Genomic DNA, 15,065 nt, shown 5'->3' on the forward strand with positions numbered 1-15,065 from the left:
AGCTATGGTCTAAAAGGCCGATGATGGGTATCAGTCTTTCTGGTATGGATCCTTCCATCTAGCAACTAGCAGCTGAGTTCTGTTTGACTGCAGAGCTGTCCTAATTGTAGCATGTTTTCATTTGTAGCAGGCCAGAACAGCTGTGTGCTGGTAGGCTAGCAACTTTTCTGGATGAAGAGTTTCCACATTAGTGCCATTTCAAAGTGAATATTGTAGTTTACTTAAGCACTTAAGACACAGAGTCAAATGGGCTAAGTGAATGGTGATTTTTTCCACACTGTCACCTAGGAAATCTGGTATTTAAGAAGTAGGAATTCTAGTGCTCCTTTTACTGATCATTGACATCGTGTCATTCTTCAAATTGTGATACTTTTGGGGCAGTGTCCTTCAGGGCCTTAGTGTAGTCCTTAAAACTAATATTTATTTGATTTATTTATTTATTTAATTGAGCTTTCCAGAACCTGTTGCAACATAAAATGCAAGTCCTTGACTCCAGGAACTAACAGACAAATGTTTTTTGCTGAGCAGATTTAGATTATAACAAATTATAAGTTATGCATTTTTTGTCTGCAAATACAGATACTCTTTCTGTTTCCTCTTTGTGGGTATGACTACAGCATACCAGTTTTTAGTGCAGGCTGAAATGACCTTCATTACACATGTAGAATCATTAAAAAGTACTTTTGATTGAAAGGTGGAAAAGTGGAGAATTGCAGGTGGTTCACTCCATGTAAGTTAGATCCAAAGACTTGTCTGGGAAACTTGCATACTTTAACCACATTGAAGTACTTAGACTAATAAAAGCTTCTGGTTTAAATGTTGCATACATGCAGAAGGGATTTAAAAGTAGAAGCTAATGTGCTGATAAACGACACAAGAAATGGTAGACCACATTGCATAGTGATGTTTTTCAGGACTTTCAGCTTTATAACTATCATTGTTTGGTTAGTCTGGTGCAATTTTCCCTAATCTCCTTGAGGATTTTTAGATTAAAGTCTGAAGAGCTGGGAAAAAAAAAAAAAAGAAGGGGAGAGAAGAGAACAAGTGCTGTTGAACTACGGCACTCATTAGGTTTTTACTTTCAGAGGCTGGGGAGTAAAGTAATTGAATTTTTGCCATGCAGAAGCAGATTTGGGCCCTGCAAACCCGTACTTAGCTCTAGACAGTGTGTGTTGCATGCTTCTTTATGCTGCGTGCACTGGTGCTGTGACACATTTAAAACAAATTATACTGAATCACTAGCAGAAATGTTTGCTAGCTACAATGTTCTTGTACCTGTGTTTTGGGTGAGAGAAAAATGGCTCCAATTAAAAATTTGCCTTTTACATAGTTTTAAATCTTTCACTCTGACAGTGTTCCGTTAGATCGGTGCTAGCTTAAAACTGCAAACAGTTTGTTTGTCCTTGTACATGTTGCAAAGTAACTTAAAACAATTCTGCTTGGGAACAGACGGTATTACCAGGCAGGAATCCATAGAGGAAGAAAAATCTGTTAACTCTGGGCATTTTTCCAGGGGAGCAATCTTCTTTTTTTGGGTTTGGTGGGGTTTTTTTGGTTGGGGTTTTTTTTTTTTTTTTGGTGAGCATGGAAGACAATTCTGTGCTGATACGAACTCTCTATTTCCACCAAATCAAAAAAATCTGTTGCTTTGTCATTATAACAGGATCAAGTTTGCTTGTGGTTTTCTTTGGTTTTTTTCTTCTATTAATCAGAGCGATAACAAACTGAGGTTGGGAACATACTGAAGGATATATGCAAACTCTAGTAGTACTGTGAATAATGTTGAACTAACAGGTCTTGGTCTTGACTAGAGAATTATAGTTTATAATGAGTGTTTCAGCAAAGCAAGTTAGTTGAGTCTTTATTTTTTTATCCTTTCCAGGCTCAAACTTGAATCGCTGTGGATTCAGAGGCTCTTCATATTTAGGGATGCCATTCAATCCCTCCAAGGTCAGTTAAGTGTGTGTCTTTGTGTGTGTGAAATATTTTCAATTAGGCAATAAATGATCTTGAGTCTTCTTTATAATATTAACTGCATAATTATGGAATATCTGGAAGGCAGGGATTTTTGCACTGTTAATACACTGAAATGTTTGCAGAGCTTTTAAGAAACATGCATAAGAAACATACTAAAATGGTACTGCTTGAGTTTCCAGGCCAGTGAAGAAATTGACATGAATTGTGGCTTGTCTCAGTGCACTCTCCCCCTTCTCTGGCCTGTTACTGAAGTAGGGAAACTTCTCTAACTCAAGAATTATCACCTGGTAGAGAAGGGCAGAACAGCTTTGTATTAAGTGGTGCAGCACATGCTGTTCTTCAGTATTCCTCTTCCTGTGATGAAACACGCATATATGATTGTACCTGGTATCCACTGAATATAGGCAAGGCTCTGCTCATCCCAGTTTGGCGTGACTGTAAGAGGATGCTTTGAAGCTGAGGGAATTGAGGTTCAAGAGAGTTGAAATCTGTATACTAAAAGAAGGTACCCGTATTACAAGAGGGAAGGAAGGTTAGAGGCTGCTAAAGATGGTACAGAAGGTCTGATACAGTTGGAAGAGGGCAGTATAGGCCAGTGTGCAGGAAGGGCTGTGAGAGAGGTACAGGAGTTCTACCCTGTGTTTGAGAGTGAGTCGTCAAATCTCACTAAAGAGCAGATGAAAAATCTGGAAGAGCATTAAGTTATCACGAAGTATTTGATTTTTGTAGTGGACAGATAGCAAGATGTTAGATATAAATGAATGAATCTTGGGATCTGAAATTGAAAGCAAGGATAGACATGGGGTACACTGTTGACTGCAGTTAAGTGTAAACCTGCGTGAACTAACTTGAGTATGAAGGTAGTACAGCAGCCTGTTTTGGCCTTATTTTTATTTATTGTTAACAGCATAACTTTATGCTTCTGAATAACCTGTGGGACTGTTAATCTACATTGGAGTAATAACTGTGTATACCTCTCTGCATAGCAAGTCGGCCAATTACTCATAGCAGTAATATTAAGAGGTTGCGCTTTCTAACAAGGGAAAAATAATTGTGAAGAGGGTTTTTTACATCTCTACACTGGGTGATACAGCAGGATGTGACAGGCAAGGTAATATGTCTCTTGGTTTGCTTTGGCATTTATCCTGTTTCGCACTACAGATGGTGTCTGTAGCGAGCTCCCACTGTAGTAGCAAGATGAATTCGTCATCTGTTTAATTGGAATTAACCTCAGTGGCAATCCAACCACCCGCTGAGCTTGAAGGGAAAAAAGGAAAACTTCTGCTTAAAACCTAAACCAATTTGGGATCTGTAGTAGTGGTGACTTACTGGGATACTTTGTTAGAAATGAAGTTTAAAAGACAAAATAGTGGACAATAATCTCACTATAGTTATATAAGAAAATGACTGGGTTTACTCAGAAGGAAGGTGGTTGTATTTGATAACAGTCACCTAAAGAAATTGAGGTTGTCGTGCTATATTATTGTGGCATAACAGCATATTAAAATGAATAAAGACATAATTTTACCAAACTGAGATAATAAAAATGTATCAGTCGTGTTTCCTTAAAGACTTGGGTCAGTAAGGTGTAGTACATTGAATCAGTGCATGCTTTTGGGAACCTTTTTCAAATCCTCCCCAGCATATAAAGCTTGAAGAGTGAGTTCTGGATACAGTTGTGAGATCTTGTAAAGGCCTCTGAAGACAAAAAGTCAGTAAGATTGGCAAAGCGTCATTATCCCTTCCCAGCACTTTCTGGTGTTTTAATTTAAGTTTCAACTTCCAATAGTACATGCTTCATACTTAAATATTCTCTTTTCAGGAAATATGTTGCAGCCCATGGGTGTCTCATAATGTGTTAGCCAATCTGCAGAAGGGACAAAGGGGTAGAATCATGTAACCTGTGGAAATGAGCTACATGATCATTATCTCTAGAAAACATCTCTATTTGCAGATGGGTGTGCTTTTTATTCAAGCATTGCAATACTTTTTCATTGCATCTGTATCAGAGGGATCAGATCTGCTTGATTTATTAGCATACAAAGGTTTGAAGTGTTTCCAGCACTGTTGCCCTAAAATATTCTAAAAGAACTCAGAAAAAGAGAGGCTTGGAAATCCACAGCGATGACTTTGAATTATGTTTAAGGTCTTGTCACTTTTCTTTATTCATCATTTTAAAATGTTCTATTAAATCTATGTCTTGAAAAATACTTTTTGAAAAAGCCTGTAAGCGTTTTGGGTTTGCATTGACAGTTGCTATTTATTACATGCCACAACAGTGATTTCATTCTTGAACTCTTGAGAAAGTGCCATACTGGAGGTAGCTAAATTTCTGTCACTAGGGTCCCTTCAAAAATAATAGAAGCAAGCAAGGGATATGTTAGAATTTCCAACTTTACTAAATGTTACTAGGATAGCTCATTTGGTTTTGGTTTGGGGTTTGGTTTTTTTAGCTGTTACCCTTTCAGTGTTTGATGGTAGTGTCTATGTAGCTCTTTCAAACTATACCAAAAGTGAAGCAAAACGATATCTACTTGACCAACTCACCACACACAGCCTTAACAAGCCTGAACAATCTTAACTGTAAATGAAGGTTAAGAGTGCCGCTTCTATCACTGCATTTAAACATGAATCATTGAAAATTAGATAACAATTATTTTCTGAAATCGCTTCAGGTTCTGCAGTCTCTCTGATTTGGTGTTACTGGAGTTTAGCTTTTTAATTTAAGGTTGAACAGTCTCCTTAGAGTTTCAGATGGGCCTAGGTCTTTTCAGTCTCTTCACAGTGTTACGAATCAGTTTTAGGAGGTAGATTGAAAGCCAGTACCTGGAACTTTTATGTAAGATTGCAGTAAATAACATATGCTTTCACTTGGGTAAAAAAGATCTGTTTTGTGTTCCTGACACAACATTGTATTTTCTTAAGGCTGAAACAATCCATGTTCGTAACACCGATGCCAGGTGAGAGAAGAAAGTTTTTTGAAAGTGGGACTCTGCCTGTGTAGGAATATGTTTAGTACCATTCTTTAGTGTTTGGAGAGATCTTGCGCATGCTTTTGCAGGAGAGAGAGTTTCTAGCCCTGCAGTGGTCAGCAGGAATTGTTGGTGACCATGAGCTATGTTTAAATAGCTGTTCTGGATAATGTGGTAGGGAGCATTATCGCGTCACTGAACGAGATTTAAATGCTTGAAAGCTTCCCCTTACCTTGCATCTTTAATTCTTTTAAGGAAGGCTTAGGTTGTGGAGACCATGATGGTAACGCCCGTAGAGCAGAACTGGTTTACTCCATCGATGAGATCCAAATTAATTTGTTTCCTGTATGACCCACAAACTCTATCACAAAAGGTAAAGTGTATAGAGAGAGCAGGACCTGGCCATATCCCCATTGTTGTCTTCTCAGAGTATGTCTGCTCCAGTGTATTAGTTCAGATCAGTAGAGAGCACTTTATAAGAGCCGTTTAATGTGCTTACTCCAAAACAGCAAGTCGCGCAAACTGGGCTCCTTTCAAATGAAACTGAACCAGAAGGTGCACTCTGAATGAACTTCTTCATTAGTGGGCTGTTAGTCCATGTAGTCAGACTACAGGTGGCACAAATCGTGAAATGCATATAGCGTGGGCACCAGTACTGCAGCACCTACTGTTCTGCCCTCCAGACACACTCCTGTTGCATTCCTCCTTCATGTAGGCATAACCTTAATGGATTAAGTGTATTTCTTCTGGTTACTTAGTCTAAGTGTTTAGAATCCATCCACAGTTTAAGAGCTTGTTCCTAGTTTTTGAGATGTAACTTCTGCCAGTCTTAAAATAACTTCATTCTGTTTATCTCTGTGTCCTTGGACCATGAAGCTCACAGTTTGAGGTGGTGGCAGTGGTGGGGTTTTTGTGCTTAGGCTGACAGTTTGCTTAGTTGCTGTTGTTGCTTTAGCCTGCAGTGTCTGTGAGGCAGAAACAGTTCTATTTCGCTAAAAGTAGACTTTGTTCATAATACAGAACTTAAAACAGAACTCTTTTTACTAAGCTTGAAGATGCCAATTAAAAATTAGGTGCTTTGACTACGGTGTCTTTGATAAATTCGGAACAAATCTCTACACAATGTCGAATTACTTTGCCCTTCATAGCAGAGACAGTCTAGCAACACTTCCTCCCAGCCATGCAAATTTTAGAGGTATTAGCCAGTGTCTCGTGAAACCTTTGAGGCTTGCTGTTGTAATCTTTTGCATTTGGAGAAGCCATTCCAGTCCTACTTTGTGATGTCAAATTGTCACAGGGCCGGTTTCTACAAATTTTATGGATTCTTAATTTTATGCAAAAAAGTATTCTTTTCTTGGGTGATTTTTTTTTTTTGTCTGAAATGTCAAATAATTACGATTGTTGTCCCCTCAAAGACATCTTGTTACTTGGGCTCAGGTGTTTTGTTGCATTAGTGTGTGAAGTATGTATTGGTGTTAGTACATACAACATAAAATTTCTAAGTAGTATCACAATGAGCTTGAAATAATTACAGGGGACCTAGAAGATAAGTGGATTCCAGTACACTTAAAATTTGAACAATTATGGTTAGCTTACAGAAAATATTATTCTTCTATTATTCTTCTGGTGAATAAGTATATCTGTTTTATTTATTTCTTTTAAAACCATATGTGGTGTATAAAGATCTTTTAGGCTCTCAAAAGCTTCCAAAATACTACAGTAATTACGCATATGAAACATCATTTTGGCCTCTGTGAGTATGCCTTGTAGTAATTCCTATATGACTTCACATTTGATTCTTATCCTTCTGTGTTTAATTTAATTTTATTGAAATATTGGCCATAATTGTTGGGATTTCTGGCCCTAAACCAAATGGTCTGAAGACATTGGCTCCATACCAGTGTGTCGGACCCTCTGTCACTTCCACTGGCTTTTTTAGTAATTGCATGTCAAGATACCTAGCAGTATACCAACTTACCATATAAAGATTTTAATTATTTGCCACATGATAATCCTGTGATACGAGAAAACTATTAGTAGTAAAGGTAGTTGTGTGACCTACAAGCAGCTGTTCTTGAATGCTGAGACCATCTCCCAGATTCCCCAAGTAACGATGTTTCAAAATCATGTATTTAATAGTCTTTTCTGCATTACTTGTACCTAAATACTTGTTTGATGCTCAGGGACAGAAACAGATGGCAGTACTAATTTAGCTGTGAACTTCATGATTGTATGTACAGGCATCAGACACTATTGTTTGCTTTATACGCATCATACAAGTATAGTTTGTGCTCTTTATTAAAACTACCGGACTTGCAAAAACTTATACAGCTCTGGTGTTGCTGAAACCCTGAATTTGGAAAAGCAGTGTGCTACCACTACATGTTGAAATACTTGCATAGAAAAGGAAGTACAGATAGAATTTGTACATTGTCCAGGTACTGTAGTGATTGATGCAATTTGTTTGGGGAGGATGGTATTACTTAGTTGCATGAGCATACAGTGTATGTGCTTATAACACTTCATCTGCAGCCTGTTTTTACTGCAGCAAGTAATAGTGTAACCACAATACTAAAATACAGAATTCACTAAAAAATAAGGGCCCAGTTATTTAAACATGTTTGTAGGCTACCAAAGTTTTACAGGCAATATGGAATTACCTTGTGTATAGACAAGTACAATTAAAAAACAAACAAACAAACTTGTGGGAATTTTCACTTACTTTATGTAGACACTGTGTGAAAAATTGTTACTTCAAGGAGAATGTTGTTTGAGAACTATTGGTGCCTTAAAAAATTTCCTGAATATCCAAGCACATTTGTAGTACTTAGAACATTTGGGTAGAGTTTTCATAAATACAATTTTAAAAAGCAAGTCTGAATATCCGTAGAGTAAACCTTCCTTGCTTAGTGAACATAGCCTTCTCTGGAAATAATATTTTCAAATGTAAAGTCGAACTCCTTCACTATATCTATACTGTTCAGTTATTCCTGATGTCAGTATTGATTCGGAGATGAACTACCTGTAAAAGTGTGTAAACAGCAGTGGTGAACAGTTAACATTGATTTGCAGGCTCCAGCATTTTCAGCATGAACAGTTAACATTGATTTGCAGGCTCCAGCATTTTCAGCGTATTTGTGTGAAATGAGCAGAGGCATCTTCTGCACTTCCCCTGCTCTAGGTTATTCCAAGTAGGAAGAAAATAAGTGTTCCTCTCATTCCAGTTTAACATCATTTATATAGGTGTTTGGAAACTTAGTTTTCTTTGTAGTTGCTGACGGGAATTGCTGGGACATTTTGTAAGCAGTTGGTCCTACTATCAGAGAACCTTTCCAGATATTTTTCATTGACTAGTGTGTGTCTTGTATTTCATTTGACAAAATATGTGAGAAGCTTTAGCTATAGAGCTGAGACATTGAGAATTCTTTTACGGCAAGAACTGGTTCAAATTTAGCTTTTTAGACTGGAGTCTTGCTTTGCTTAAAATTAAATTAATCAGTTACATTAAACTGAATACTTCTCTGTCAGGGCAAATTTGTATCGCCTTATATGGATAAGGATTTTTGGAGCGGAATTTTACATTTGAAATAAGCTGATGCATCACGAGGGTTAAGCTGCTCATAATAAATTTTTTAAGGGGAAGGTATTCTGAAACGAAAGAGTTTTGGTTCTGTTAGATTTAAAATCCCTAAAATTTGTATGATAGGCCAAGTTGTTCCTTCTGGGATTAGAGCCTGTCATCCACTCAAGTTAGAAAAACGTGTTTCACGACTGCAGTAGCTTTTTCTAAGCTGTTTGAGGGCACAGCTGTCCTCCATCTGTGGGGTGCCCTATGGAGAAGTCAGTCTGGGACTGGTGCCCCTATCCTGTGAGGACAGGCTGAGAGAGCTGGGACTGTTCAGCCTGGAGAAGAGAAGGCTGGGGGATCTCATCCAATGCATGTACATACCTGCAGGGAGGGTGCCAAGAGGACGGAGCCAGGCTCTTGTGCACTCTGTCAGTGGTGCCCAGTGACAGGACCAGAGGCAATGGGCACAGGCTGAAACACGGGAGGTTCCCTCTGAACATCAGGAAACACTCTTTCACTGTGAGGGTGACCGAGCGCTGGCACAGGTTGCCCAGGGAGGTGGTGGAATCTCCATCCTTGGAGATATTCAGAAGCTCTCTGGACATGGTTCTGGGTACCCGGCTCTGGGTGACCCCACTTGAGCAGGGTGCTTGGACCAGATGGCCTCCAGAGGTCCCTGCCAGCCTCCACCATTCTGTGACTGTGTGTGTGCGACTAGGGGATATGCAGGGCAGGAGACAGTGATGGGGGCAGTGGCAGCTCAGGGTAGGAGTGGGAGCTGTTGAGATTTGTGCCCCCTTCTCAACAGAGTCCAGGGCTGGAAATGGGGGAGAAGAGGTACAGCTCTCAGCGCTCACTCCCTTGTTCCCCTTCTCTGTTGCATAGCTAGAGCTTTGTCAGTGCTGCTGCAGCCACTTTCACCTTGTTTTCTGCCTCCCTTTCCCAACTGTGTTTCATTCCCTAGTGTGAGAACAGTCCCTGGCTGTCTAGTGGGTAATAAGTATTTCTCTCCCAGTTTCTTACTAGGAGCAAAGCTTTTTGGCTTTGGGAATAAGTGTGACTTGCCTGAAAAACACCCACATAACATAATCTTAAATTTGGTTTTATACTACTTTTTGCTTGTGTTTTTAGGATGAATTGCAAAATAAAAATGGCAACTGACTGGGCAATAATGCTAGGAAAATGTGATCTGTAAACTTCCTTGTCTCTACTACTCAGTATTGAAATACCTTTTACCCTGTTCAAAACAGTTGTCTTGCAGTCGCTCCAAATTGAACCATCCTAACTATCTGTGCTGGTTTTGGCTGGGATAGAGTTCATTTTCTTCATAGTATGGGGCTCACTTCCTGGGGGGTGGGGGCACATTGAGCAAGTGGCTGTGTGGCACTCACTTGCCGGCTGGGGTTAAACCACGACAGTCCCCAGAGTCATCTTGTTACGTGTTTTTTCTGTTTTCATGAAGCAGTACAGTCCAGGATGTGCCTATGAAATATCAGAAGGAAAACCAATAATTTTAGCACAGCTGTATCAATCCCCGCCCATTATTGCGATTTGTATCATGTGACTAGTCAGCGTTTAACTCATTTTAGCTTCTCAGTTGACATAATTTGCTTTGTTAATACTTTGTTTAAGCTCTGATTATTGTTTTAGAATAGAGATTAAAGTAGATGAGAGGCTAATTTGGTATTGCTTCAACTGACAGATTACTAGTAATCCCTCACACTGCTTTCTACTTGTAGATCATTAGATAGTAAAATCTTTGTTGAAGGGACCTCCAGAGAGAGGTTTGGCTGTCTAACAGTGCTTACCCAGCTGCGAGGAAGCCAATGCCCAGTGGTGTGTCAGGATAAACTTAGGTACAGTTGAGCACATCCCATCTTTTTGCTTAACTTTGCATAAATAGCACTCTTGGCAAAGCTTTTTTCCAAAGCTTCCTGCTGACCAGCTGTTTACAGGGGGTAGCAGAGCTGTGCAGTAGCTTAATTTGGTTAGAAAAGCTGAGTGGGATGCCTTCAGTTTAACCATAATGAGCGAAGGGAAAAGAACTTTGTTTACCTCTTAATTTGGAGGGGGGAGGGGAGAGAAGCTTGACTGTAATTTAAGGTCTTATGGTGTTTTAATATTTTTATTTTCCCCCCTTTTTTCTAGGGTCCAGGTGTATTTCATCCCTATGATAGTGGGCACATAGCAATGACTTACACAGGTCTGTCATGTCTGGTTATTCTTGGAGATGATTTAAGTCGAGTAAACAAAGATGCCATACTGGCAGGACTGAGAGCTCTCCAGCTGGAGGATGGAAGGTGAAAGATATTTTATGTTCTACAACTCCCTGGAAGGTTAATAGAAAACCCCGATGTGGAATGAAACATAAGAAACGTGTTTTTTATGGAAGTACCTATGTAATCTTTTCTTTCTATTAGAAAATACTTCAGTGGGTAATCAGTATCAGTCGTAGAACACATGCCAGTTTACAGGACCAAACAGCTCTTTGTGTATAGATTTGCTTTTGTATTGGAGAATGATGGTATTTGCTTACAACTGTAGATGCATATTACTGGAAAGCTAATGGATTGGTTTATGTCTCGAGGATAGTTTTTCTGCTCTGTCCTTCAGGTAAGTGAGGTTTTCTGTGTTTATATTCTCTTGTTTTTTGCAGGGCCCTTGGAACACTACCATGATGATGTTTGCTGTGCTTTGTGGGAGGATGGGGTTTATTTAGTTTTGAGAGATTCAAGATATCAATACACAGGATGAATTAGCTTATATATTACTTGTAATAGGAGTATAATATTACTAAACTTCATTGTGAAATCTGTCCTTTTCGCCTGCATTTTTTAATAGATGGTATATACCCTTGATCCACTTCGTTGGTGGGGGTTTGGGTTTTTTTAATGCAGGCTGAAGCTGGTAGCTAATGAAAACTTCTGCTAGTGCACATGATCTCTCTGTGTTGTTAAGTTTTATGAATGTAATTTTTGAAAGAGTACTTTAAGAAATGCAGAATTACAGAAGTGTAGTTCCTGAAGGAATTATCTTTTATTTCACAAGGAAATTGCTGTCAACCTTTATGAGTTAAGAAAGCTTTTATTTTGGTCAAATGGCTGTGTATCGCCAAGACATCTTGTATAATTAAAACTTTTTTTTTTGTAACACAACTGTAAAAATGCAATGTAACATGTGTGTTTACAAAGGAAAAACAAACACGAAACTTCAGAATGTTCAGAATGTAACTGGTGAATATGAACTATATGATGTACAGTTTTCTGTTATTTATAACAGCAGGCTGACCTTAATGGGCCAAGTCCTAATGTATGGATGCAGATACATATACATGTATTTGTTGATCTGCTATAGTTTGCAGTTCCTTCAGGCGTGTGGAGGTGCCTGTTCCATTGCTCCAAGCATTCATATTATTTGTCAGACCATTTTTGTTTTTAAAGTATATCCGAAAGGAAGGAGTTGCTCCCAACCCACTAGCATCTTGAAGTGGTTACTTGTCATCTTGCCAAATTACAGGAATAAGCTACATGCAGTTAACCTCTTTTGCGTGTTTGTGTCCTGTGTGGTTTTAATGTGCAGACTGATAACTCTTACACATGATCCTGTGTTCTATGTTCCCTGTGGAAGAGTGCCATCTAGCCCCTATAGGGAAAGGAGAGTGCTTTGCACTGGTATAGAATTGTTACTTTGAGAGGAGTCAATTTCTACTCTGACAGACATTCTCATACCTGTGAAAACCACTTTTACTGCTCCAAAGGGGAAGGATGCGTGAAGGCCAGAACCTGAGCCAACATCTTGTCCGAATGGAAACAGCAAGTGAGCTCAGTGAGGGAAAGAGACATTTTTCTCGTGTTACCCTAGTATAAGTATGCAAGCCTTAGTTAACAAAAGACAAGTGTGAAGAAACAAAAACTAAAACCTAAAAACAAACAAACAAATTTAATTAAATTATATTGTCTTTTTTACATTATGAATAAGTGTGTGTATTTTAATTTCTACCTCACCTTAGCTGAATGTGATTTGAAGTATCTGGATAACATACAGTGTGGTTGTCACCTGAGGATAGGGTGAGATTATAAACCACAGTACTGGCACATGTTGAGAAGTGTCCTGGTTTCCCAGAATGTCCTGTGCCATATCCAGAGAGCAGTGGCGTTCATGCCTGTATGTGCAGCAGAGAGCAGGGCCTGGCACAGTTGGGGTTAGGAGAGCTGAAAGTATGTCCCAGTAAATGTTGGAGGCTTTTCTGTGCAAGAAGATAATGCGGTTCACAGTTGAATTGCAGGGTCAAAGAGGGAGTGTCCTAGTGGTGATAGCTGTGCTTAAAAGACTGTCTTTAAAGTCAGAAGTACCTTTGGGTTTTGTTCTTTTGTTTGAGAAGAGATTTGTCCGGAGGACTCATCAAAATATTCTGTTGTGCTGGCTTCTTGCAAATGGTTAAGTCATCAAAATATACTAACTAGCTCTTTGAACCAAATGGAGGCTTGTCAGGCAGCCAATCATAGAACAAACAGTTAAAGGTTTATTTATTGTTACAGGTAATTAAACTTACTACCTATTTCTGTTCATGATAGAATCATTTAGGTTGGAAAGGGCCCTTAAGATCATTGAGTCCAACCGTTAACCTAGCACTGCCAAGTCTACCGCTAAACCATGTCCCTAAGCGCCACATCTACACAACTTTTAAACACCTCCAGGGATGGTGACTCCACCACTTCCCTGGGCAGCCTGATGAGTGCTTGCCAACCCTTTTGGTGAGAGAATTTTTTCATAATATCCGATCTAAACCTCCCCTGGTGCAATTTGGGGCCGTTTCCTCTCATCCTATTGCTTGTTACTTGGGAGAAGAGAGCAGCACCCACCTCACTACAACCCCCTTTCAGGTAGTTGTAGAGAGTGATAAGGTCTCCCCTCAGCCTCCTTTTCTCCAGACTAAACAGCCCCAGCGCCCTCAGCCGCTCCTCATAAGACTTGTGCTCCAGGCCCCTCACCAACTTGGTTGCCCTTCTCTGGACACGCTCCAGCACCTCCATGTCTTTCCTGTAGTGAGGGGCCCAAAACTGAACACGGTACTCGAGGTGCAGCCTCACCAGTGCCGAGTACAGGGGAACAACCACCTCCCTGTTCCTGCTGGCCACACCGTTTCTGATACAAGCATCCAAATTACAGCATCCATCTTCATTTTAAGGGCCTCTGAGAGAGCACAGGATTGTACTAGCTAACCCAGATACAACAACTTAAAACGTTCATAGAGTTTGGAAAGATTGTAGCTGTAATAAATCAAAAACTGGATTGAAGGTCATTTTCACCATTTGTATTAGAAATGGTAGTAATAATAATTAAATTTATACATACATGGGAAACTGATCCTGAAGGTGCAGTCAGGAAAGAAAGCCTTGTGAGCTATTAAGATTTCTAGGAAGGCAAAGAATTCTGTCCAAAGCAGTAAATGTTAAAATGGTAACTCGTACATCAGTATATAGTGTGATAGGTGAAAGACCGTAAGCATTAGCATCTTTGAATAAGTAAAGACCAGTGCCATTGCATTGCTGAAAATAGTCACCCAGGCCTCTAAATGTTAATAGTTCTATTCGTTTTGCTTGGCTTAATTAGAATCACATCTTCTAAAAAGAAAATCTAGCATAGCTTTGGGTTATATTTATGTGAATACTGTAAATAAAAGTAACTAATTTTTAAAGGATAAATTACACAATTTCTTAAACTGCTTTTCATATTTTCGGATATAACCGGCTATATAGTGTATAATGACAGAAACGTTTCTTTCAGTTTCTGTGCAGTGCTCGAAGGAAGTGAGAATGATATGAGGTTTGTGTACTGTGCTTCCTGCATCTGCTACATGCTTGATAACTGGTCAGGCATGGATATGAAAAAAGCGATAGACTATATTAGAAGAAGTATGGTGAGTATTCACAAAGTGTTATTTCTTACTACGTTTTAAAGTTACTAGCTTTATTTCTCAACTATGACTAAAAATCTCTCTGTCCAAAGCTACTTTTTTTTTTTTTGCATTTGTATTTTCATTGTAACGTGTGCACTAGCAAGATAATTTTATTTGGTGTGTTTGTTCACTGCAAATTAAATCTGATCTTTTTTCTTTAAAACTCAATTTAAAATCGAAAGCAAGTTTTTGAAAACTGGGGCCTGATGTTCCTATAACTTAGAAAAAGTGCATAAATAAAGCACTGCATCCATAAAATCCTCACATTTCAATGAGCTGTCGTCCTGCTTTTTAAATGATATACAAAATCAAAGGAAAAACTAATTACTAACATCAGTTCAAGCTTAATAACTGTTTCCAGTCATGTACTTCATTATTTATTAGATATTTGGAATGAAGGAAAATATTAGTATATACACATTTTTTTCTGTGTCTGTGCAAGCTGTCTTCATATTTGGTTGGAGCAAAAGAGTTTTCAGCTTTTTTTCATGATGTTTCATTAGTTCAATTGAGTTTCATTTTCCAAGATTAAAATAGTGCTTTTCAAAGAAGCTGAGTAAGCTTGAAAACTACAGTTCCCTGAATGTGA

General features: G+C 38.9%; 1 protein-coding gene across 1 annotated transcript in view; it reads left to right on the top strand.

The window, feature by feature from the left end:
* PGGT1B (protein geranylgeranyltransferase type I subunit beta) overlaps positions 1–15,065 on the top strand; it is a 42,255-nt gene that overhangs the window by 14,364 nt on the left and 12,826 nt on the right. The window contains 3 exon segments of the mRNA XM_052776659.1: positions 1,883–1,950; positions 10,666–10,817; positions 14,305–14,437. Of these exon segments, the coding sequence (XP_052632619.1) occupies positions 1,883–1,950; positions 10,666–10,817; positions 14,305–14,437 (353 nt within the window).

This window comes from Harpia harpyja, chromosome Z (assembly GCF_026419915.1).
Source record: "Harpia harpyja isolate bHarHar1 chromosome Z, bHarHar1 primary haplotype, whole genome shotgun sequence".
NCBI lineage: Eukaryota > Metazoa > Chordata > Aves > Accipitriformes > Accipitridae > Harpia > Harpia harpyja.